The following is a 24910-nucleotide window of genomic DNA, read 5'->3' as shown; positions in this document are numbered from 1 at the left end:
GAAATGAAATGAAAAAAAAATAGATCAATTGGCAACATGATTGGGTATAAAAAGAGCCTCTCAGAGTGGCAGTGTTTCTCAGAAGTCAAGATGGGCAGAGGATCACCAATTCCCCCAATGCTGCGGTGAAAAATAGTGGAGCAATTTCAAAAACGAGTTTCTCAGAGAAAAATTGCAAAGAGTTTAAAGTTATCATCATCTACAGTGCATAATATCATCTAAAGATTCAGAAAATCTGGAACAATCTCTGTGCGTAAGGGTCAAGGCCGGAAAACCATACTGGATGGCCGTGATCTTTTGGCCCTTAGACGGCACTGCATCACATACAGGAATGCTACTGTAATGGAAATCACAACATGGGCTCAGGAATACTTCCAGAAAACATTGTCGGTGAACACAATCCACTGTGCCATTCGCCATCGCCGGCTAAAACTCTATAGGTCAAAAAAGAAGCCATATCTAAACATGATCCAGAAGTGCAGGCGTTTTCTCTGGGCCAAGGCTCATTTAAAATGGACTGTGGCAAAGTGGAAAACTGTTCTGTGGTCAGATGAATCAAAATTTAAAGTTCTTTTGGGAAAACTGGGATGCCATGTCATCCGGACTAAAGGGGACAAGGACAACCCAAGTTGTTATTTGATGTTATAATACCCTCCACTCTTTGGGAAGATGTTCCACTAGATTCTCAACTCTGTTTGTGAAGATTCAAGTGGATTAGTAAAGTCAGATACTTATGTAGATGATGTGAGGAGGCCTGGGGTGGGTTAGGGTTAGGGTTAGGGTTAGGGTTAGTTGTAGGTAGGTCAGAGGTCTACAGCAGGAGATCTTCCACTCCAACCCATATAAAGTTTATCTTCCGGAAGCTGGCTTTGTGCTTAGAGTCATCGTTAGGCTGGAACAGGTTTTGGTCTCCTAGTTCAGGAGAAAATGTATTGCTAGCACATCCTATCCAAATTGAAATCCTATATAATTGAGTGCTTTCAGCTTGGTTGATGGTTGCTCTTGTGTTTCAGGAAATTAGGTGTGCCTGAGCAGCACATAAAGTGTAGTTATGATATTGCTATTGCATTATAGATGTTTGATAAAGTGTTTATAAGGTTCTGCTAGGTGGTTTCTACAGATGGGTTCTAGGTATTAATGTGTCGCTAAGTTGTGAGTAGAATGTTGGTAGGCTGTTTGCTAATGTATTGCTATGGTATTGCTAGTCAGTTGCTTTGGTTTTCCTGATGGTTGCTATGCTGTTGCTGTTGTTAGGTAGGTTCTAGGGTGTTGTTAAAGTATTCCTGGTTGTTGCAAGAGTGTTACTATGGTGTTCCATAGCAGTTGCTAGATATTCTAGGAGGGTACTACAGTGCAGTGGTGGACGAAGTACACAAAGCATGTAGTTGAGTAAAAGTAGAGATACAGTAGGTAAAATATGACTCAAGTAAAAGTAGAAATGCTCCCTTTAAACTTTCACTTGAGTAAAAATATATTTGAAAAATGCCTTCAAATGTGCTTAAATATCCAATGTACTATGTTTTACTATATGATGATAACTATAATGTTCTTATTATAATTTTTATCACAAGACTCTACTTAATCACCTCAGTTTATGTGAAAAGACTCGAATGTGACTCAGCACACTGATCTACTAATAGAATGATATTAATGAGTCAAACACTGATTGATTTCTATTACAATTATCACAAAACCTTCTTTTTAATCACTTTAGAAAATCATGTAAATAATTTAGTTTGAGTCTGGAGTTTCTTCATCATTTATTCCTCTCTAAATGTTCTGCTTGCTGTTGAACTGATGCTGAACTGTATGTTGATGATCAGTAGATACACCGAGCGCCAATCAAAACGAGTTCAAAACAGAGGAACAAGATTTCACAAAATCTAATGGAGTAAAAAGTAAGATATTTTACTTTAAAATCTAGTGAAGTTAAAGTAAAAATCTCCCCAACTGGAACTACTTTAACTGTGTTCAGGCAGTTGCTATATTGTTGCTACGGTTAATGTTCTACAGTAAACAGGAGACTCTGGGGTTCATTAAAAAGCTTTGTTTAATATTATGTATTCATTTTTTATTTTTTTTTACACAAACCGAAACAGGATTCATTTGCTTACAGATCACAAAAAGTTCATTCAGTAACATTAAAGTAATGACAAACCAAACAGCCAAATAATATATACAATAATAAATAGTGAAGAAAATTTATTTTACACTTTGTTTGAATTTCTGTAAAGTTTGCAGGAAATCAGTGGTGAAGATGTCGAACTAACATATGGCCATCAGCTGACACGTGCCTTTTCCACCCCCTGGGAAGATCTCCTTTATAAGATAACCTCCGAATTTTTTGCAACGACTGAGGCAGGTGGATCGAAATTGTGGTACAAAGCCAAAGCAAAACATAAACGTCTTCTAACAAAGGAAAAGAGGCAGGAAATTAAAATATAATAAAGAAAATTGTAATCCAATACTTTTATATTTGGTCTGATGTCTGTGGTACAGCCAACTAACACATACTGACACATACAACTGATGTATCATTAAATTCTGTTAGTTGTTCTGTTGTGAGCATGAACTTCTATTGTATTGTTAAAACACTTCCAACAAACCTCTGCAGTACTTCTATTAAACTTTCAATGTTCTCATGCTATGCTTTCACTGGGTTATTTATACACACATGTTGAAATTTTAAAGTACTTTTACTGAAAATCTACTGAATTTGTACAGTACTTCTACTGAATTCTACTACATTTTTAATGAAATTCTGCAGTACTTCTACCAAACTTCTACTTTACCTATATAGTACATTTATTATAGCTCAAATGAAATTCTATAGTATTTCTTCTGAACTTCTACTGGTCTTTGACTGAACTTCTACTGAACTACTGAACCTCTACTAAACTTTACAGACTACTACTGAACTTCTAATGTCCTTTACTTTTAGAAGTCTAATGACAGTACAGAAAAATACAGAAAAACTTGTACACAACCTTAGAGATTTTTTTTTACTGTACATATGCTAAACTTTTACTTAATTTCTACCAAACTACCAATAAAGTTCTACTGTACTTCTACGGAACTTCTACTGTACTTTAACTGACATTACAGATTTTATCAACCAAGGTGAAATGAAATAACATATACAAAATTAATCAATAAATTAATGATATAAATAATATAAATTAATGATATTTATTAAATAATTTATAAAAAAAAATGTTTGTCATATGATGGTAAAACTCAATTGCACTTAAAAGTTCATTTTATTTGATTTGTACTTCATTTGATGCTGAGAGTTGGGTGATAGAGGAAGAGACATCTTACCTGATTATAAAGTAATAATGAAGTTATAGTGAAATAAAGTGAGCACATTTACCTGCTGAATTCTGTGTTTAAGTCGTTTTATAATTGAGTTTACAGCTCTCTTGCATATTAAACACTTCACAAATTGTGAATCCTGGAAAACGACACAACAAAATACGAGCCGTTGGTAAATTTGTCAGAAATCATCCAAAAAGATTTTTTCAGACAGCAGACAAACAGAAATGAATGATATTTAAAGAAAGTTAAAATATTCTGCTTCATGTACCTCGGTGTGATTGCTTTTTTTGTGCGTCATCTCCACATAGTAACTCTCCTGTAACATTCCTGTTTCGTACTTCGGTTGAGTAGTTTGTGGAAAAAACTCGCTATGCAAAATATCTGTTCGAACAATTTCATGTTATCAGTTAAAGTATATTTTGAAAATGAATTCAAGACCACATTTGCATTTGTTCAAAGTTTATAAAGTGGAGTTTAATGTTCAACTTGTCATGAAAACTGGAGTTCAAGAAAGTAAATGAGTTCATGTAATCTAACATTATGTTTTATAATATTAAGTAAAAACTTTCCAAAACAGAAATGTAAAAGAAAAAAAGGAAATACTCGAGAAAAATGTATTGAGTGCTTCATATCTGTTTTACTTTTACAATTGTAAAAAGTTTGAAAACACCTTTCATTGTTTTTGAGAAACATCCACATTCCTTTTGTCTCCACGGCTCGGTAAAAGACAAAAGCACTCAAAATTAACAGTAAATCAGTGGAAAAAAGTTATTTGGAAAGATTTTGGACATTTTTGTCTCTAACAGTAGAATTTTTGTAAGACAGATAACATTGGAGAAGATGTTAGCAGACTTGAAAGGGCATTAAAGGTTTAGTAGTTCAGTAGAAATTCATTTAAAGTACAATAAAAGTAAAGAAAAAAGTTCTGTAAAAGTTCAATCAAAGACCAGTAGAAGTACAGAAGAAATACTACAGAATTTAATTATATACAATAAAGGTACAGTAGAAGTTTGGTAGAAGTACTGTAGAATTTCATTAAAAGTGTAATAAAAGTAAAGTAGAAGTTAATAGAATTCAGTAGAAGTACTGTAGAATTTGGGGTTGTTTTGTAGCAGAGACTTTGGAAACTTATTCCGGAAAGTGAAAGGAACCAACATGGCAACCATTCCATACTTCACCGAGTTCCGTAAGTGTTATTATGAGAGCAGACAGTCGTCTGGAGTGATATTTATCATGAAACGACCTGCCCAGTCACCGCACCTCAATCCCACTGAACTAAATGGTAAAGAAATCTTCAACTAGTGAAGAGCATCATTGGCGAGTTTTACAAGAGATACAAATTAAAATAAATACAATCTTTTATCCTCAACACTGCCAGAATAAACACACGCAAACGTTTCTGAATCCTGTATGAATATTTTCGAGTTTATTTGCCAGTAGCTGGTGAATGGCATTTCCAATTTTAGCTTCAGATCAATTTCATTTTTCAATCTCACTCAGACAGTAAGATGTTTTTTGCCTTGTTACTTTACTTACATACATCTTTTTTTAAAAGTATGAATAGAATAATTATTTCTATATGTTATTTACAGAGTATTTTAATTTCAAGATGCTTTTCCTTCACTAAACTTTAATATGAATATCTTATGAATATACAGAAAGAGTACCTGCCTTTACTAATACCCTTTTTTCAGTCATGCAGTATTTAAACATTTGATTAGCACTTTTATTTATTTATAATTCCAATGATAATGTATGGTATTTACATATACTTAAGTACCACTGTAAAGTTATTTAGAGAGCAATGAAAATGGGAATAAAAAGGTTTTATTACCTGAGCAGAGCAAAAGAAGCACCACATGGAACACCACCTGCATTTTTTAAATCCTCTTCTGATTGAATGTGTAATTTATTTATGTTTTGTTTTTTTTCGGTTTGTAGACTTGTGTAAATGTGCTGATCTGGTTTAGAATAACCACGAAGGCTAACCTGCAGAGACGTTAAACCACTCGCCAAACGTCAGATCTGCTGATGTTGATGTTTCGTGGCTGTACTTCTGACAGCGGGGTGGGAATATCAAGTTCTACGCAAAGTGTACACACACACACACACACACACACACACACACACACACACACACACACACACACCCTTCCTCAAGACAGTCAATTTATCAGCATGTTTTAACGAGGTTGAGGGAAAACCCACACAGACTTGTGAAAGAGGAACATGTGAAACACCACACAGTGAGTTTACGATTAATTTGGGGTGACTGGAGTTTAAACCGGGGGGGGGGGGGGGGGGGGGTGTCTTCAACATATAGTACACCACAGGCCAGTTTATATATTTGTGTGTGTGTGTGTATGTGTATGTGTATGTGTGTGTATGTATATAAATATATATATAAATGTACTGTTTTTTTTTAAACAGAAATAATTTTCTTGTGTGTGTGTATATATATAAATATATATATATATATATATATATATATATATATATATATATATATATATATATATATATATATATATATATATATGATGCATTTGTTTTAATGCACAAAAAGGGGGTTAACCACTGTTGGTTGAATTGTTTGCCCTATAAGTGGTAAATTATAAAATCCAGTATTTTTTAATTGGGCTTTTTTGTTTGCTCAGTTAAAAAATTTGGCAAACAAATAAAGTAAACGTTTGTTGCTTTATTTTTTCTTAAGGTGCTAGTGTTTTTATAATCAGTGTTTTAGTGGAAAATACTGCACAACTAAATAGAAATAAATAAATAAATAAATAAATAAATAAATAATCAAACATTATATAATAATTTGATTTAAATAATCAAAAACAAAAGTTTATTCCCCTCAAAAAAGAAACCATTGCAGTATAAAATAGCAACAAAAAAAACATCAAAAAAATCTATTTATCATAAAATGCTCAATCAAATTCAATAAATACTGTGTTTGTATGTTTCAGTTCATTTCCGAAAGTCAATTTTATTAATAGCAACTTTTTCAAAACATTTACAAAATTGAGATTTTACACCAATATTATAGAGGGAAATGACAGACTGTATTGAGAAAATTTTACTATACAAAACACAAGCCATTATTTATCTCATCACTTTATATCAAACATTTTATATTTTGGAAATATTTTACATATCTCTATGGTTGCATGGTTCAGATGAAAAATGCAAAAAAAATAAAATAAACAACTACAAAAAAAAAAACGGAACTAATGACTGAAAATGTACACGTTTCTTTTTTTTAACACATTTTAAATGATTAGTTTTATTACAAAAGTTTCTACTTTTTTTATATCATTGATGTTTGAAAAATATTTTATATTGTTTTAATGTTGTTGATTGTTTTAACATTTTTTCCATTGAATATTATTGTTTTTTGTTTTTTTAATTTTTTATTATTTTATTCTGATATATTTTTAACATACTGAATATTTATATTGATTTTGTTTTGCTAAAAATAAATAAATAAACAAAAAGAAATCGGCATAAATGTTTAAGCATTATTAGGTTAATAGGATAATAAAATAATAATATATAATAATTAAACTTTTCTCAGTCAAACGCAAAAGTTTACAGCAAAAAAAAAATGAATGAACTGAAATGAAAGATTTTTTATTTGCTTACATTCATCATAAATATGAAAAAAATTATTTATCTCAATATCTACACGCCCGGTACTTTGCACACATCTCCGGTGCAGAAGCTGGGAAAAGCCTTTTCATTATAAAGGGTTTAAGTTTCCAAGCTTGAGTGAGGCAAATGTTCTGGTACTTGGGTAAAAACTTGTAACACAGCTTGCCCGTTTCCTGGAGAAAAAAAACAACAACTTTTTTATGAGTTGTTATGAGTTTTATGAGATTTTTACAAGTTGCAGGAATATATTTGAGTACACACTCACACACACACACACACACACACACACACACACACACGCACACACACACACACACACACACACACACACACGCACGCACAAAATAACGTTTGAAAGAGTTTTTTAATTACCTGTGAATATCGTTTACTAACGTAGTTGAACAGACCCTTAATAATAGTTTTGCACAGAAAACAAGATCCGGGAATTTTGACTTTTCCGTTCTGTGGAGAAAAAACCCAAAAACAAAAAATAAGAAGGAAATTTTTACTTCAAATTATTTTTATTTTATTCCAATAAAATTTTGTTCATTTAAATTTTTTATTCTATCCTCCAACTCTTATTTATTCCATTTATACACGATATACCAGAAGTATTGGGACACCTGATTTCCACATGTGCATCTTTCCCAAACTGTTACCACAAAGCTGGAAATTTTCCCTTTATTTGAACTAGAATATATATATATCATTTTTTCATATTTCTACCTGAATAAAAAAACTATACATGGACACAAAAGTTTGTGGACACCTGATTACATGATTGGTATGTGCCTCTTTTTGAGTCTTCATGTCCTGTTATAATGACCTCCACTCTTCTGGGAAGATGTTCCACTAGATTTTGTGGAGATTCGTAATAAAGTCAGGTACTCATGTAAATAAGGTGAGGAGGTTCCAAGGTTCAGGAGATCTTCAACTCCAAACCATCTGAAGCATATCTTCATGGAGTTTGTTTTGCGCACAGGGAGTGAAGGAAAAATTTCATGCATCCAAAGACGTCCGATACGATCGTGTGTACAGCGTTTTGGTAACAGTTTGAGGAAGAAGCACATACGGTTGGAAAACTGAGGTGTTCTGATACTATTGTCCATATAGTCTTTAATATCAGTCCAGTCACATGTACACAACATTCACTTTTTGAATTGTAGCATGTGTAGAGTGGAAGAGTGGAGTGTTATAAAATGTACCCGGGAGTAATTTCCGGTGGGATGTGTGGTGGTTCCGAGTTCAGGCAGCGTTAACGTCTCCATCCGTTCTCGATTCTCATGACGACGGCTCTCACACTTCAGAATTACTGTAAATGTAAACGTATTATTATGTGCTACATTATGATATCGTGCTGAATCGTGGACGCCGCACCTGTCGAGGCCTTTTATTTATTTCAAAAGACGCACAAGTTCGATAACTACCTGTTTCTACAGTGTACCGCCAAAAGTATTTGGACACCCGACTTCCTTTCTGTACTTCCTTCCCAAACTGATACCACGAATTTGGAGGCACTTAATGAAAATTTTTAATTAAGTCGATCTTGGAGACCCGAAACCTGTTCCAGCATGACAATACCCCCGTGCATGTTAGCAAAGTTAGCTCTATAAAGATATGCTTTACATGAGTTGGAAATGTGTGGAAGATCTCCTGTAGACCTATGAACTCTTTTGAGTACCTTTTAAGAATTAATGAATGTGAACCCTGACCACACCCCCAGGAACACACCCTCCTCACTTCTTCCATATCAGTACCTGACTTTACTAATCTAGTGGAACATCTTCCCAGAAGTGTGAAGGATATTATAAGAGCAAACGGGGACTAAATGTGGAATAGGACGTTCAAAAAGCGCATGGTCAGGTGTCCATAAACCTTTGCTCATACAGATTAGCTGCTGTAATGTAAGTAATGTTTAACTATCAATTGTGAATTATTATTTAATGAAGCTAAAATGGTAAGAATTGTATATGTGGAATAAAGCACTACAGTTCTGCTGCTGTTGTAAGAAAATCTTCACCCACCCTGATCTATTTCCTCCCCAAAAAATTGCCTGACAAATGGAACTATTAAATATCGATATCAAACTCTCACCTGTGAACACCAGAAGAAATCCGAGACAAAGTGAAAGACGATTTGGCATGTTCATTATGCTCCTCTCTCTCTCTTTCTCTCTCTCTCTCTCTCTCTCTCTCTCTCTCTCTCTCTCTCTCTCTCTCTCTCTCTCTCTCGCTCTCTCCCTTTTTCTCTTTATCTCTCTCTTTCTCCCCTGAGTCTCACAGAAGTTACACTGTTCCTCAATGTGACGTAGATAAATGACAAGAACCACGTGGATGTGTCTGAAAACACGACGCTTGAAATTCTTGACTGAAAACAATAACTGCAAAAAAAAATCCTGCAATCTCAAGAATCAAATGTGCACAAGGACGTTCAACTCTTTATGTATAAACCACTATTACAAGATTTCAGTAAAATATACATTTTTGACACACCATTATGACCACCCGTTGGTCCACTGCTGAAACACTATTAACATGAACTTCTTCAGCAGTTTGAGCTACAGGAGCTCGTCTGTTGGATCGGACCACACGGACCAGCCTTTGCTCCTCACATGCATCAATGAGCCTCGCCCCCCCACGACCCTGTCGCCGGTTCACCACTGTTCCTTCCTTGGAGCACTTTTGATAGATACTGAGCACTGCAGACCAGGAACATCTCACAAGAGCTGCAGTTTTGGAGATGCTCTGACCCAGACGTCTAGACGCCACAATTTGTCGCTCAAATCCTTACACCCATTTTTCCTGCTTCTAACATCAACTTTGAAGACAAAATGTTCACCTGCGGCATAATATATAAATCCACACACTAACAGGTGCCATGATGCCAAAAATATATTCTAAAAAAACAAAACAAAAAAAAAAGTTTTTTTGCTTTAAATAATAAACAAAAAAGTCACAAATACACAAACGTTCTCTCCCTGCCACCACTATACTGTGACCAGTGTTCCTGTGCTTTTCTTCTCGTCAGATCTGAATGGAGTTCTCTTCAATTACACTTTGTGCAGCTAAAGATGGTTTCACCTCCACAGCCTAAAGATCCATGAAGTTCCTGAGCAACTCAAGAACTTTGAGGGTGGATTTAGATTGTAATGAATATCAACATTCTGCTACATTGTGGTCAGGATTGAATGAACAGTTCTGCGTTTAGGCGTCTAGCAATGAACACCTCAACAATGATGGAACATTCGGTGTTGAGGATAAGGATGAGGTTCCCCTTTTGAGCCTGGTTTCTCGTTCCTCAAGGTTTCTTCCTCATGCCATCCCATGGAGTTTTTCCTTGAACATTGACTCTATTCGGCTATTATGCTTAATTGCTGAATCTAAACTGAATCTGCTTACAGTTTACATGAAGTCTTAAGTCTCTGAAGTTACTGAAAGACTTTATTTATACACTGTAAATACAAAAGTATCAGGACACCTGACTTTCCCAGACATATGTGCTTCTTCCTTGTAAAATCTTCCCTTTAATTGAATTAGGGGACCCAAACCTGTTCCAGCATTGAGTGGATCTCCTGTGATAGATCTCTAAACATTAATGAATGAATTTTAACATTGAATGCACCCCAGGAACCTCCTCGAAATATCCACAACATCTAGTGAAACATCTTCCCAGTAAGAGTGGAGCTGATTATATCAGCAAATGTGGAATTCAGAAAGACACACATACCAGTTTTATGATCAGACGTCTACAAATGTTTTGCCATACAATGCATTTTAATATACATAAATTACATAAATATACAATACATTTATATATATATATACACATTTATTGTATATTTATGTAATTTATGTATATTAAAATACATAAATATATAACAAACATAGCATAACATAAATGTATATATCAGCTGTAGTATATATATGTATATACAGTGAGGAAAATAAGTATTTGAACACCCTGCTATTTTGCAAGTTCTCCCACTTAGAAATCATGGAGGGGTCTGAAATTGTCATCGTAGGTGCATGTCCACTGTGAGAGACATAATCTAAAAAAAAAATCCAGAAATCACAATGTATGATTTTTAAACTATTTATTTGTATGATACAGCTGCAAATAAGTATTTGAACACCTGTCTATCAGCTAGAATTCTGACCCTCAAAGACCTGTTAGTGCCTTTAAAATGTCCACCTCCACTACATTTATTATCCTAAATTAGATGCACCTGTTTGAGGTCGTTAGCTGCATAGAGACACCTGTCCACCCCATACAATCAGTAAGAATCCAACTACTAACATGGCCAAGACCAAAGAGCTGTCCAAAGACACTAGAGACAAAATTGTCCACCTCCACAAGGCTGGAAAGGGCTACGGGGAAATTGCCAAGCAGCTTGGTGAAAAAAGGTCCACTGTTGGAGCAATCATTAGAAAATGGAAGAAGCTAAACATGACTGTCAATCTCCCTCGGACTGGGGCTCCATGCAAGATCTCACCTCGTGGGGTCTCAATGATCCTAAGGAAGGTGAGAAATCAACCCAGAACTAGATGGGAGGAGCTGGTCAAAGATCTGAATAGAGCTGGGACCACCGTTTCCAAGGTTACTGTTGGTAATACACTAAGACGTCATGGTGTGAAATCATGCATGGCACGGAAGGTTCCCCTGCTTAAACCAGCACATGTCCAGGCAAGTCTTAAGTTTGCCAATGACCATTTGGATGATCCAGAGGAGTCATGGGAGAAAGTCATGTAGTCAGATAAGACCAAAATAGAACTTTTGGGTCATAATTTCACTAAACGTGTTTGGAGGAAGAAGAATGATGAGTACCATCCCAAGAACACCATCCCTACTGTAAAGCATGGTGGTGGTAGCATAATGCTTTGGGGGTGTTTTTCTGCACATGGGACAGGACTGCACTGTATTTAGGAGAGGATGACCAGGGCCATGTATTGCGAGATTTTGGGGGAACAACCTCCTTTCCTCAGTTAGAGCATTGAAGATGGGTCGAGGCTGGGTCTTCCAACATGACAATGACCCGAAGCACACAGCCAGGATAACCAAGGAGTGGCTCTGTAAGAAGCATATCAAGGTTCTGGCGTGGCCTAGCCAGTCTCCAGACCTAAACCCAATAGAGAATCTTTGGAGGGAGCTCAACCTCCGTGTTTCTCAGCGACAGGCCAGAAACCTGACTGATTTAGAGAAGATCTGTGTGGAGGAGTGGGCCAAAATCCCTCCTGCAGTGTGTGCAAACCTGGTGAAAAACTACAGGAAACGTTTGACCTCAAACAAATGCTACTGTACCAAATATTAACATTGACTTTCTCAGGTGTTCAAATACTTATTTGCAGCTGTATCATACAAATAAATAGTTAAAAATCATATATTGTGATTTCTGGATTATTTTTTTTAGATTATGTCTCTCACAGTGGACATGCACCTATGATGACAATTTCAGACCCCTCCATGATTTCTAAGTGGGAGAACTTGCAAAATAGCAGGGTGTTTAAATACTTATTTTCCTCACTGTATATATACTACAGCTGAGCAATAAATTTCAATATTTAAGAATTAATATTTCGAATAAATAAAAAAAAAAAAAAAAAAAGATAAAACAACAGCTGAAACATTTTGCTAAATAAATTACTTTATTCAATTTTTTTGCGAAATGCACGGAACCTCAACATTTATTTCTTTATTTTTTTAACATTTATGAAATCAGTATCATCAGTTGTTACAGCTGATAACAATGAATACATCTTTATTTATAGATTAATTAAAGTTTAGATTTGGCAGCTCAGTCGAGATATTTAAAGAATTTACATTTATTGAAGATTTTACAGTATTTTTTTCTCACCTTTACATTGGTGAAACATTAAGTGTGTGGACATTTAAAAAAAAAAAAAATTTCATGGGGAATAAATTGATGTTTTTTTGCACAGGTGGAGTTGTTTGCAGGCTGCAGGTGCGTTTTTCGCAGACGTGATCACGCGAACCAGTTCGCCTTTGTATTTCTTGATGAACTTCTCGCAGAGCACTTTCATCGCTTTCCATTTTTGGCACACTTTGTTGAGAGCCGTGTCGATGCTGTCCTACAAGGAAAAGTAGAGTCAGATACTCGTATGTGTGCATTACAGTCAAAAGTATTGGGACACCAGACTTTTCCAGCCATATGTGCTCCTTTGCCAAACTGTCCCCACAAAGTTGAGAGCACTCAGGAAATCTTCGAATACTGTAGCAGAAAATTTGCCCCAAACCCTATTGAACACCTTTGGAATGAATGTGAATGCTGACTGCACCCCAGGAACCTCCTCACCTTCTCAACTAGTCAATCAGTACCTGACTTTACTAAAATTCCTTGTATCTCCACAAATCTCCATTAAATCTAGTGGAACATCTTCCTAGAAGAGTGGAGGTTTATATAAGAGCAAATGGAGACTCCATGTGAAATGGGATGTCCACAAATGTCAGGTGTCCACAAACTTCTGTTCATGCAGTGTATTCTAATTTAGAGGTAAAAAATCTAAGAAAAATTCAAAATTCCTTTTTTTTTCCCCATCAAAAAACTATGATATAAAAATGTTGTATTCCAATCATTGTACCACTAATGGGTTTGTCTGTGTGGTCAGAAACACTTAACTAACACTTAATGTGTAAACGAGACACGAGACCAACAAAAGATCGCGTTCAAGATGCTAAAATTTGTTCAATAATAAAAAAAAATTACATCCAGTGACAGAATGAGGACACAAAACAACCTGGTTAAAGTGTGTTCTGACCTTTGAGAGTTGTTTTCCAATAGAAGTGAAGATCTTTTGCAAAACCTTCTTGCATATATCACAGCCCAACAAGGGACCGTTTATTTTCTGCACGGAAGAGAGAAACGACAGAAATGTATCATCATATCGTTTATTCAATGATCCAATGATCCACTAAACGGAGTAGCGAACTTTCTGCGTACCTGCACGTCGCGTCCATAGGTTTCAATCACGAGGCTGTTGTCGTTGAAGATCTGCCCCTGACACTGCACACATCCTATTAATTATAAAAAAATAATTAAATCCGAAGAATATTTTTTTTTTAGCTTCTGTGAAGAGCGATTTATGAAGAACGATTATGGAAGGAGTCTCCAGTGTCAGACCTTTGACAATTTGTATTGATTTGAAATATTATTTAGGGGTGTCTATACTTTTGCCCATACCAATTGTGTTATTCATGGTGCACACTCACACACACGTTGACATACTTTATCACAAACACACCCTTGCACACTCCTAACATCTTGAAAATGCCATTTTGCCTGGAACTGGAAGAGTGAACTCCAGTACCAGAACACGATCTGCACTGGAAGGAGATGAGATTCAGGAACTTAGAATGGATTTGGACTGTAGTTATTGAGAGTCTGCTACACTGACTCAGGACTACAGGCTGCATTTACATCTCCTACACACCTCAACAATGATGGAACTATAATGAAAGATGAGCTGAGGATGAGGATGGGTTCCCCTTTTGAGTCTGGTTCCTCTCAAGGTTTCTTCCTCACGGCATCTCTGGAGTTTTTCCTCACTACAGTCCACGCTGGTTCGCTCATTAGGAGCAAACTTCGACATGCTTTTATTACCACTATATCTCTGTAAAGCTGCTTTGAAACGATGTGCATTGTTAAAAGCGCTTTACAAATAAATATGTATTGAAATGGCTGCTAACTTTTGCACAGAAATGAATTACTGTGATTTTTGTAAAAGCAATGGCACTGCCTCGTGTCGTGCAAAGGTGCCAATAATTTTAGTGCTGACGTTTAATAAAATTTAAGCTGTTTTGGGAAAAAGATGTGCATCTTTCTCAAACTGTTACCACAAATTTAAAGGCACACTATAGTATTGGATGCTGTTGTATGAAATTTTCCCCTTCACTTAAACTAGGAGACCCAAACCTGTTCCAGCATGCCCCTGTTCACAAATCACAAATCATCCTGCTATAGAGCTCTCAACCCTATTGAACACCATTGGGTTGAATGTGAACGCTGACCGCACCCCCAGGCCTCCTCACCCTCACCTACATCAATACTTTACTACCAGCTTTGTGACTGAAAGAATCTCACACACTCCAAATCTCCACCAGATCCAGTGGAACATCTTCCCAGAAGAGGAGTATATTATAAAATGAGACTAAATGTAGAGACATTTTTAACTTCTTTCAATCTTGTTTTTAAAACATTGTATAAATTATTATTTTTTAAAACATTGAAAAAAAAAAAAAGCAGTTACCTAAAAGCAGAAGCAAAACTCCAAACTGAAAAACAGCCGTCATCTTCTGTTCTCTTTCCCGCTGCCTGCCTTGTATTTATGTCTGTGTTCCGAGGGTATTTATATATTGGTACTCATAGTTAATTTTAAGGAAACCTGAGGTAATTTTTTGCTTTCACTGTTAAACCAACAACAAATGCTGAGTTCTTGCAGTTTTAGTGATGACTGTTGCACTCTGGATAGTGTTACAATTTACCACAAAAAATAACAACACCTTTTTTGAAAAATACAGTAGTAGCGGTCAGGGCCAGCAAATCCTTCTCTGCTGACCTAAACACTATCAGAAGCACTGATCTACATTTACAACCTAAATTTTAATATTTATCCATGAAATCGTATACATTTATTCCCAGCAGTTTATTCTCTTCATTTCGTAGCGTTTCTCTCGGCTGCACTGCTTCCAGTACGTTTATGTGGATGGTAGATTTTTTTGTCCTAACAGATTTCAGCCTCTATGTGCTGCCATGTCAATCTAATCTGCCCAGAACCTTCAGAATCAGTACTGATGGCCTTTTTACCTTTGTCTCTATTAGCAATATCGTTGTTTCTTTAACCAATCAGATTTCCGGTTTTTCCTCACAGGGCAGCTCGCTGGCCCAGAATAGCGTCAGCAATTTTCCGTCCTCCGATTGGTTGGTCAGAGGAAAACTGTTACAGCCAATCTACGGAAGAAGGGACATTAATTCAATCTCGGACATACTTAAAAATACATTTTTCCTGGTGAGGAGGTCGGCCACCCTGAAGCTAGCTAGCGTGTCTCAGCCCGGGAAAGGGTTTGTTCACCACTTCCAGACCAATGAATACGAGCGGTACCACTGGATTACAGCCTCTGGGGGGCGCTGCACATTATGAGTCTGCATCTCTGGTAATTAGGTTGGATTAGATTTACATTTTAATGTTTTTGTCATGTTATTAGACAGATGTTGATTCTGAACTGCTCCAGATATTGTAGGTGGCACAGTTGTGGTTGTAGTGTAGAGGTTCGGAGTCGGTTTTCACCTCCATATGTGAAATGTCTCTCTCTCTGTAATGCACGTGTTGTTTTATTACGTTTTTGTATTGTATTGATGGTTTCTATTATTGTGACATGATAGTGGTGGTATTAAGAGGTGGATTAAGTCTGGTACGACCCCACTGAAGGCCCAGGTACCAAATGCACGGCCCGCCACTAGAAAAAAACGCACAGAAAATCTACAGTACACAAAGTACAGTCAGATACTCGTGCATGTACATTACATACAAAAGTATTGGGACACCTGACTTCTCCAGTCTTGTGCTTCTTCCCCGAACTGTTACCACAAAGTTGGAGGCACACAATTGTATGTGGCTTTGAAGTGGTGACGTGGAGTAGAAGTTCTCCTCTTCTAGAGCTCTGACCTCAATCCTATGGAAGACCTTCGGAATGAACGTGAACGCTCACCTACATCAGTACCTGACTTTACTACCACCCTTTAGCTCAATGAATCTCCACAAGCACACACAAAACAATCAAGTGGAACATCTTCCTAGAAGAGTGGAGGTTATTATAACAGTAAATGGGGACGGAATGTGGAATGAGACATTCAAGAAGAAGCACGTACCAATCACTTTTTCACGTACTACACAAAACGTCGTTCCATAACGTTGTTTAATCCCAACAGCTTTTGTAATAATGTTTCAGTGCAAAACGAAACTGTCAAAAAGTATACTAATATTCACAGAACCCCAGTATATTATAAAAAGAACCCCAGTACACTAGACCTTCACATCAACTGCAACTAGACCTCTGCAAACATGCCTAAGATTCACCCTGAGACTAAAGTTTTGATTATTAAGAGGCTGAAGACCAGATCCACTGCTGATGTGGCAGACACCTTCAATGTGTCTCAGCATCAAGTACAGAGGATAAAAAAAAGATTTGAAGAGACTGTAGACGTTTTTGACAATTTTTCAGTAGAATCTTCTGTTGAATTACACCACAGTCACAAATATTGCAGGAGACCTACTGGGCCCGCATGGATCCGAGATTCACCCAGAAAACAGTGAAGTTTGGTGGCAGAAAAATCATGGTCTGGGGTTACATCCAGTATGGGGGTGTGCGAGAGATCTGCAGGGTGAAAGGCAACATCAATAGTCTAAAATACCAATAAAGCTTAGCTACCTCTTATATTCCCAACCATAAAAGAGGCCAAATTCTGCAGCAGGATGGTGCTCCATCACATACTTCCATCTCCACATCAAAGTTCCTCAAGGCGAAAAAGATCAAGATGCTCCAGGATTGGCCAGCCCAGTCACCAGACACCAACATCATTGAGCATATGTGGGGTAGGATGAAAGAGGAAGCATAGAAGACGAAACCAAAGAATATTGATGAACTCTGGGAGGCATGCAAGAATGCTTTCTTTGCTATTCCTGATGACTTCATCAATAAATTGTATGAATCGTTGCCTAACCGCATGGATGCAGTCCTTCAAGCTAATGGAAGTCATACAAGATATTAAATTTGGATCTCACAGCACCACTACTTAATTTGCAGACATATTTTTGTATTTGCAGTAAATTTGTTGTTTGTATAGGCGACAAAACTTTTGTCTTGCCAAAATTTGACCTTTCTGTCTTGATTAAATGATAAATCTTTTTTCAGTGAAACAACTAATGTATTTCAGTGCATTAAACATCATTTGGGATGGTTTTAGCTTTTCATATGAGCTATTTCTAACACCAATTTGATTAATTAAAAGTCAGGTTAATAGCAGGTGTTTCTACAAAATAGACAAGCGACAAGACGTTTGTCAGGGACTGTATATGTTGTGTGCACTAAAGAGTCTGAGCTCCTGTGAAGATTTCGCTTTAATTCTGTTCAAAATCGAATAAACAGAGTATTTAGAAGAAACGTCACTACGGTAGCTATTCTGAATCCACACCGAATGTTAAACTCAGCGATGTGTGAAAATGATACAGTGCTAGAATGTGTGTGTGTGTGTGTGTGTGTGTGTGTGTGTGTGTGTGTGTGTGTGTGTGTGTGTGTGTGTGTGTTTAAGCAATAAAGAGATAGATGAAACCGGTGAAGTGTAATGCTAGGCAGATGTGCAGCGTAGCAGGAGGTCTTTACACTCATTATTTGTTCTGTGAGACCCATCACACACTCTGTGCCTGAGAGCGATGAGAAAACACACACACACACACACACACACACACACACACACACACACACACACACACACACACACAAATAGCCGTATAAATTTACATCTATAACATTTGAAGCAGTATCTGAACACATGCTGTAATCTAATGTTCACACTTAAGAGGTAATGTGTGTGTGTGTGTGTGTGTGTGTGTGTGTGTGTGTGTGTGTGTGTGTGTGTGTGTGTGTGTGTGTGTGTGTGTGTGTGTGTGTTATTGTGTGTGGATTGATAGACAATCAGTAGCATGGACTTCCTAGAAAAAAATCTATACATATTTCTAACATACGATTCACAAACTATGACACACAACAAGGCCATTCAAAAACCAAGTGTCTTTTGATGGGTTTGAAACTTTGATTGATCGATTGATTGGATGATAATGAGTTTATGGTAATGAGCTGACAGTGATGGAGACGAGACACTCTGAGATCAATAAATAAACTTTAATTTTATGCATCAAATATGTACAGGAAAAGGTCGATTACGTCTTTATGATCAGAAAACGGCGGAGTAGTGGTGTACACTGGAATAATTCAGCCGAAAGTATCACACACACACATACACACACACACACACACACACACACACACACACACACACACACACACACACACACACATTCAGAAAAAGAGAAAGAGAGTTAAAAGTATGCTCACACTGAAGGTGTCTTGATGGTGCATTAGTCAACTTTGGGCCTCTAGTGGTCAAATTGATGAACTAGAACAACATAAAAATCTTAAATTCATATTATTGCAGTGTTGAACGGTACATTTCATTCCCAGACCTTCAGTGGTGTCCTGCCTGAATCAATCCAACTCTTAATTTCATCATTATGAAGCCACGGCTGTAGAAACCACCAATATTATAGAGAAACCCAGTATAACGGAGCGCAGCATCACAGACAGGAATCTCATAAGAAGAGAATGAATGTCATTACTAAAGCAAGAAACCCAATGAAAGCGATTCAACACGTCTCCTTTCACTGGAGCCACAACTGCACTGCCAACATACATCATTTCTAACAGAAGCAGCCACTTTTCCTGGGGATTTGAAATAAAGGCAAATTGTGTCTTTTAGTGCAAATTCTACTGTAAAGTATAAATGGTTAATAAAAAAACTGTTTTGTATATGGTTTGTATATGAATCGGTTTCTTCTCCTCCTTCAGTCGTTGTGGAATGAACCAACAGCTATTATATCCACAGGAATATATTTGAGATTGTGCAGTTTGCTACAGAAGTGGGTTGTGAGCTCTGACTAGTGCGCTCTCTGACCGTCTAATCAATGTGATGAATCGAATCTGAATGGATAGAAACTAACCCAAATTTACACTTAGAGAAACGTTATGGAATAAAGAATAATTTACGTATTCATGGTAAAAAAAACATTAAAATGTAAGTCAGTGATTCCGTTAGAGTTTAAGCAAGCGGAAGAGGCCTTGCTGACCCTGATGGCCTTCCACTGTATCGTTCCATTCACTTTAATCTCCACAAATATTAGCTGGATTAGATTAGCATGTGTTAGTTTGCCTTCTGAAAGCGTATGATTACATTTTCCATATTGAGAATCGTGTTAGTCTTCATGCTACATCGCTGTAATCACCAGAGTGAGCGTCAAGCTCCGGGTCTCCCTGTGTTAGCACTGTAGCATGACACTGTAGTGTTTCCCATTTAGCCATTTCACACCCGGAAACTTGCACTAACACTATAAACGTGTGAAATTCACGGCTTCCACTACACACAGGGCAATGAGTTCTCATGAGGTTTTTATGCTCTGTGTCTCCCAGTGCAGTTTGGATGTTAGCATGATTACATGCGTGGGAATTAGCTAGCATTCGTGTCATAGTTGTGGCCAATACAGCTCAGGGCTACAACTCCCATCACGAGCACTTAGGTGACTACAAATGCAGGTAAATACACGTGTCATGGCTCAATTTCTAGCGAATGTTCAGGTGTTAGTTTGCTTTATTACTCCTCATTTTATTTCACGGTCTTTGGGTTTCATGCGAATTATCAAACATTATCAATTCCACAACTCCCCAATCCTTATTTTCTGAACTGATTTCTCTCTAATAGTATTATATGTTTGGTGTAAACCAGAAAATTCAACCAGGTTTTCCTGTACAAACATATTGATTTGTGGGCGGAGTTAAACAGCATCATGGGCAGAAATACAATTTGATTGGCCACTGAGTAAACTCACAATGCAACTCCGTACTGCACTACATTTCATCAAGCAGGTTGCCAGATAATACTGTATTATACTATACTTGTAATATTTACACTATAGAGCCAAATGTTTGTGGACACCTGACTATAATATTGGTATGTGCTTCTTTTCGAACAATCCACATTTAGTCGCCCTTTGCTATTTAAATGACCTCTACTCTTCTAGGAAGATGTTCCACAACATTATGTGGAGATGTGGAAATTCAGTCAGCCACAAGGGTATTAAGTGAAGTCAGGTACTGATGTTGGTGAGGTGAGGAGGCCTGGGCTGCAGTCAGCGTTCACGTTCATCATGTTCAATAGGTTTAAGAGCCCTATAACAGGAGATCTTCCACTCCAAGCCATGTAAAGCATATCTTCATGGAGCTGGCTTTGTGCACTGGGGTACCGAAGGAAAAATTTCATGAAGATGATGAAGTGGAATGCTTTTTACAGGAGAACATTTCATATAAAATAAGTCTGATTTGTTTAAATGTGTAATAAAAATGGACAACAAACCTGATCTATATATATGATATAGTATCTTACGAAAGTAAATGCACCCCTCACATTTCAGCAACCATTTTATTATGTCTTCCCAAGAGACAATACTATAGAAATGAAACTTGGACATATTTTAGATTAGTCAGCTTGTATAGAAGAAGCCTCTTCTGAAGCTGCTCACAAGAAAGCCTTCAAACCGTCTGCTGAAGACGAGCTATCCAAGAGCATTATTTACTGGAACTATGTCCTGTGGTCTATTGAGACTAAGATACTCTCAGGTGGTGTCCAGCATGTGTGGCAACCAAGAAAGGGGTACCAAGAAAATTGTGTCTTGCCTACAGTCAAGCATGGTGGTGGCAGCATCATGGTCTGGGGCTGCATACGTGCTGCTGGTACTGGGAAACTGTGGTTCATCGAGGGAAACGTGGATTCCAATATGTACTATGAAATTCTGATGCAGAACATGAAGCCCTTTCTTTAGAAACCAAAATAATAATAACTCTAAACACACCGCCAAGAGGAAGCTACAGGTGATGGAGTGGTCAAGAATGTCTCCATCCATGAACCCTATTAAGCACCTGTGGGCCTCAAGTTGAGGTGGAGAAGCGTCATGTGTGGAACATCCAGCAGCTCTATGATTATAGAGGAGTGGAAGAGGATCCCAGCAACAACCTGTGCACCTCTGGTGAATTCCACACCCAGGAGGATTAAAGCAGTGCTGGATAACGATGTGCTCCACACACAACACGGACACTTTGGTCACAGTTTTTACACGTTCGCTGAGGGTGTACTTACTTTTGTTGCCAGTTATTAAGACAAAGACTGTGAGTTGAGTTATTTTCTAGAGGACAGTAAATCTGGACTGCTACAAACTACACATTGGCTAAAATATATCCAGGTTTTATTTCTATAGTATTGTCCTCTGAGAACATATAATAAAATAGTTGCTTAAATACACACACACACACACACACACACACACACACACACACACACACACACACACACACACACACACCTTTGGCTAAAATATTCCTTGTGTACATTTTTTTTTTTTGCAGATTTATGTCCTAGAAGAAGCATTAATTATGAAAATTAGTAAAACGATTACATATTGTATATAAAGTTGTATGAGTAATAGTTGGAGCAACACTCATTTAAAAAAAAATATATAATTTTTTAAATAAAGCATAATAAATAATGGGCTGATTTTGGTTTCTAATCTGAAAGTCATTTATTATTATTATTTTTATTATTATTATAATCATTATTATTAGCATGATCTACAATTACTATTCAAACGGATTAAAGGCAGTGCAGAGCACAGAACTCCTCCATCACAAGCGTCATTTCGAAATCCCCCGGAGACATTTTTTGAGGGTTTTCTGTCAAAAAATGATGTTTTGTGTCTTTTGTTGTTGAGAATGAAGTTTTTTTTGTCTTTGTTCGCCGTCAAGTCCTCGTTTTTTGAAAAACCCACTTGACAAATCTGTGTTACGCCCGATGCGTCCTGTCAGGCAGATCGATCAGTCACGAGTGTTTTTGCGTTTTTTGCTCATTTTAATAGCACATAAAATAAAAAATAGAGAGAAATGGTTCAAAATAAATGTATCACACAAACAGCATTTAATGATCTGGTTGTCTGATCTTTTCGACTCCAGGGTGTACTTAGTTTTGAGCACGTTTTCTTTAGGTTAGCCTTGGTGCATTGTGTAATCGTTTCCTTCGAACTATTACATTTGAAATCTCTTAATCCCAAGAAAGTGATTCTGTGAAGTCTCTACATTCATCCACGTCCTGTCCAGAGATGAAGAAGAAACCCTGAAGATCCCAACTGGAAAGGCTCAGCTTCATGTTTCCTGAAAGAGCGTCTTCTTTCCTGTCCTGCTCATCTCTTACTTTCTCTTTCTGATTTTTTCAGATGTCCTCCAGAACGTCGCAGGGGACGAAGCCTTGTTTCTTTCCACTGGCGACTTGGATGAAGCCGTTTCTCTCGTCCTCAGCGCTTACACAAATCTGAAATGGACAATAAACAGCATCCCCTCTGTTTAGAAGAATCATTCCAATTCAATCATTGGACATCGGACTTGTGATTGGAAGGTCATAAGTTCAGGTCCTAACAACACCAAGCTGCCACTGTTGGGCCCTTGCGCAAGGCCCTCATGATTCTTATTAATTTTTTCAAGATATCATCTCAAGATTCTTGCTAACTAACTTATTACTTCAGGATATTATGTCATTATTCTGACTTACTCATTATTTCAATATAATGTATTATCTCATGGTTCTAGCTTACTAACTCATTATCTCAGGATATTATCTCATAAGACTAGTTTACTAACTCATTATCTCAGGATATTATCTCATAAGTCTAGCTTACTTAATCATTATCTCAGGACATTATCTCATGATTCTAGTTTACTAACTCATTATCTCAGGATATTATCTCATGATTTTGACTTATGAATTGTAATTTTGAATGAGTAATTTCTCATTTTAAAATATGATCTTGCTATTTCATCTCCTGTTTATTTGGTAACTCTCATAATTCTAAAATCTAAAAATTGTCTGATATTTACTTCATATTATCTCATCATTTTAACTGTACAACAATTTTTTTCAAGTTATCTTATTATATTCCATTTTTTATTAATTTCTTATTACCATCATATTATTTCAATTATTATTTTAATTACAATTTAATTTAATGTACTACTATCTCATTAATTCACAGTATTATCTCATTAATGTTTAGTTTTTTATATTATCTCATTAATTTTTACGTTTTTTTTATTATCTCATCATTTTGACCTAGTAATTTATTGATGTATCATGATACTTTAACTTATTAAGTTATTTTTATATATTATCTACCACTTTTGATTTAGCATTTTAAGATATTATCTCATTATTTTACTTTCAATACTGTCAATAATTCAGGTAAATGACCGAACGTTAGACATATAAATTGCACTAGGCTAAGTAACATCTGACTTGCTGAAGATCTGGAAAAAAACATATGGGATAAGTTTGTAAATTATATTGAATAAACTATTTGTTTGTTTTATTGATAGATTGTGGTGTATTTTATGTCAAAATGAGATAATATCTTAAATTAATGAGATAAATCAGAATAATGAGATAAAACAAAAATACTGAATGAATCTCCACAAATCTCCACAAAATCTAGTGGAACATCTTCTCAGAAGAATAGAGCTTATTATAAGAGCAAATAGAGACCCAGTGTGGAATGGGATGTTCAAAAAGAAGCACATACCAATCAAACCACATACCACAAACTTTTGTCCATAAAGTGTGTATTATTGGACAGAGGACTCACCTGTCCCTCCTTTATGGTGATCTGTCCCTGCTCCTTACAGCCGATAAACGTACGGTAACACCTGAACACCCGATCGCCTTCCCTCACCAAGTGAGCATAGGATGCTGGGAAAAAACCTATTCTGTCCTCGATCATGCCCTAAATCCATGTCAAACAAAAACACAAACATCTGTGTCAAATGATGAAGATATAATAGATCTCATTCCAAACCATGTGTCATGGAAAAACACTTCAGCATTCACCTTCCACCAATCTTCGTTTGAGTTGTCTGCAAGTATGATCCGATCTCCAGGTCTGGAAAAGATAAGCAAAGGAGCAAAATCCTGAGAAGAAAACCTACATCCTGTTAGAAATACACACAGAGTCATATTTAGATGACTCAGTCCCTGAAACTACAGTGATACGTGTGTGTGTGTGTGTGT

The 24910-nt window shown here is 36.6% G+C and overlaps 3 protein-coding genes and 1 long non-coding RNA gene across 5 annotated transcripts in view; all 4 read right to left on the bottom strand.

The window, feature by feature from the left end:
• Positions 1-2032: 2032 nt before the first annotated feature.
• On the bottom strand, positions 2033-5231 carry LOC310728168. The gene is made up of 4 exons (XR_014534203.1): positions 5153-5231; positions 3587-3699; positions 3374-3454; positions 2033-2409 (listed from the first exon to the last, which is right to left on the bottom strand). It is a non-coding gene; the product is annotated as an uncharacterized lncRNA (long non-coding RNA).
• Positions 5232-6291: 1060 nt separating this feature from the next.
• On the bottom strand, positions 6292-9354 carry LOC310727519 (uncharacterized protein). The gene is made up of 4 exons (XM_083544050.1): positions 9067-9354; positions 8178-8284; positions 7345-7434; positions 6292-7145 (listed from the first exon to the last, which is right to left on the bottom strand). The coding sequence occupies exons 1-4, from the start codon at positions 9119-9121 to the stop codon at positions 6996-6998; spliced, it is 402 nt and encodes a 133-aa protein (XP_083400176.1). The 5' UTR covers positions 9122-9354; the 3' UTR covers positions 6292-6995.
• Positions 9355-12660: 3306 nt separating this feature from the next.
• gnly (granulysin) lies at positions 12661-15371 on the bottom strand. The gene is made up of 4 exons (XM_083544957.1): positions 15234-15371; positions 13928-14001; positions 13746-13832; positions 12661-13058 (listed from the first exon to the last, which is right to left on the bottom strand). Exons 1-4 carry the CDS (start codon positions 15274-15276, stop codon positions 12876-12878), a joined length of 387 nt encoding a protein of 128 aa, XP_083401083.1. The 5' UTR covers positions 15277-15371; the 3' UTR covers positions 12661-12875.
• A 3492-nt stretch (positions 15372-18863) lies between these two features.
• Positions 18864-24910, bottom strand: part of stac (SH3 and cysteine rich domain) — a 66087-nt gene continuing 60040 nt past the window's right edge. For both annotated transcript variants that reach the window (XM_083544783.1, XM_083544784.1), the window contains 3 exons: positions 24731-24782; positions 24489-24626; positions 18864-23164 (listed from right to left, as the gene is read on the bottom strand). In XM_083544783.1, coding sequence (XP_083400909.1) covers positions 23066-23164; positions 24489-24626; positions 24731-24782 — 289 coding nt within the window. In that variant the 3' untranslated portion in view covers positions 18864-23065. The remainder of the gene's footprint in view (positions 23165-24488; positions 24627-24730; positions 24783-24910) is intronic.

Source organism: Silurus aristotelis, assembly GCF_946808225.1.
Source record: "Silurus aristotelis genome assembly, chromosome: 6".
Lineage (NCBI taxonomy): Eukaryota > Metazoa > Chordata > Actinopteri > Siluriformes > Siluridae > Silurus > Silurus aristotelis.
This window is presented reverse-complemented; position numbering and strand designations above follow the sequence as displayed.

Excerpts from the sequence above, each read along its gene's own strand:
- LOC310727519 (XM_083544050.1), bottom strand. The coding sequence starts at position 9,121 with ATGAACATGCCAAATCGTCTTTCACTTTGTCTCGGATTTCTTCTGGTG. Across the intron at positions 8,285-9,066 it reads ATTTCTTCTGGTGTTCACAG|TAATTCTGAAGTGTGAGAGC; the intron begins GTGAGAGTTTGA and ends TTACATTTACAG. Across the intron at positions 7,146-7,344 it reads TTAGTAAACGATATTCACAG|GAAACGGGCAAGCTGTGTTA; the intron begins GTAATTAAAAAA and ends TTTTTTCTCCAG.
- gnly (XM_083544957.1), bottom strand. The coding sequence starts at position 15,276 with ATGACGGCTGTTTTTCAGTTTGGAGTTTTGCTTCTGCTTTTAG. Across the intron at positions 14,002-15,233 it reads AGTTTTGCTTCTGCTTTTAG|GATGTGTGCAGTGTCAGGGG; the intron begins GTAACTGCTTTT and ends TATAATTAATAG. Across the intron at positions 13,833-13,927 it reads CCTATGGACGCGACGTGCAG|AAAATAAACGGTCCCTTGTT; the intron begins GTACGCAGAAAG and ends TCTTCCGTGCAG.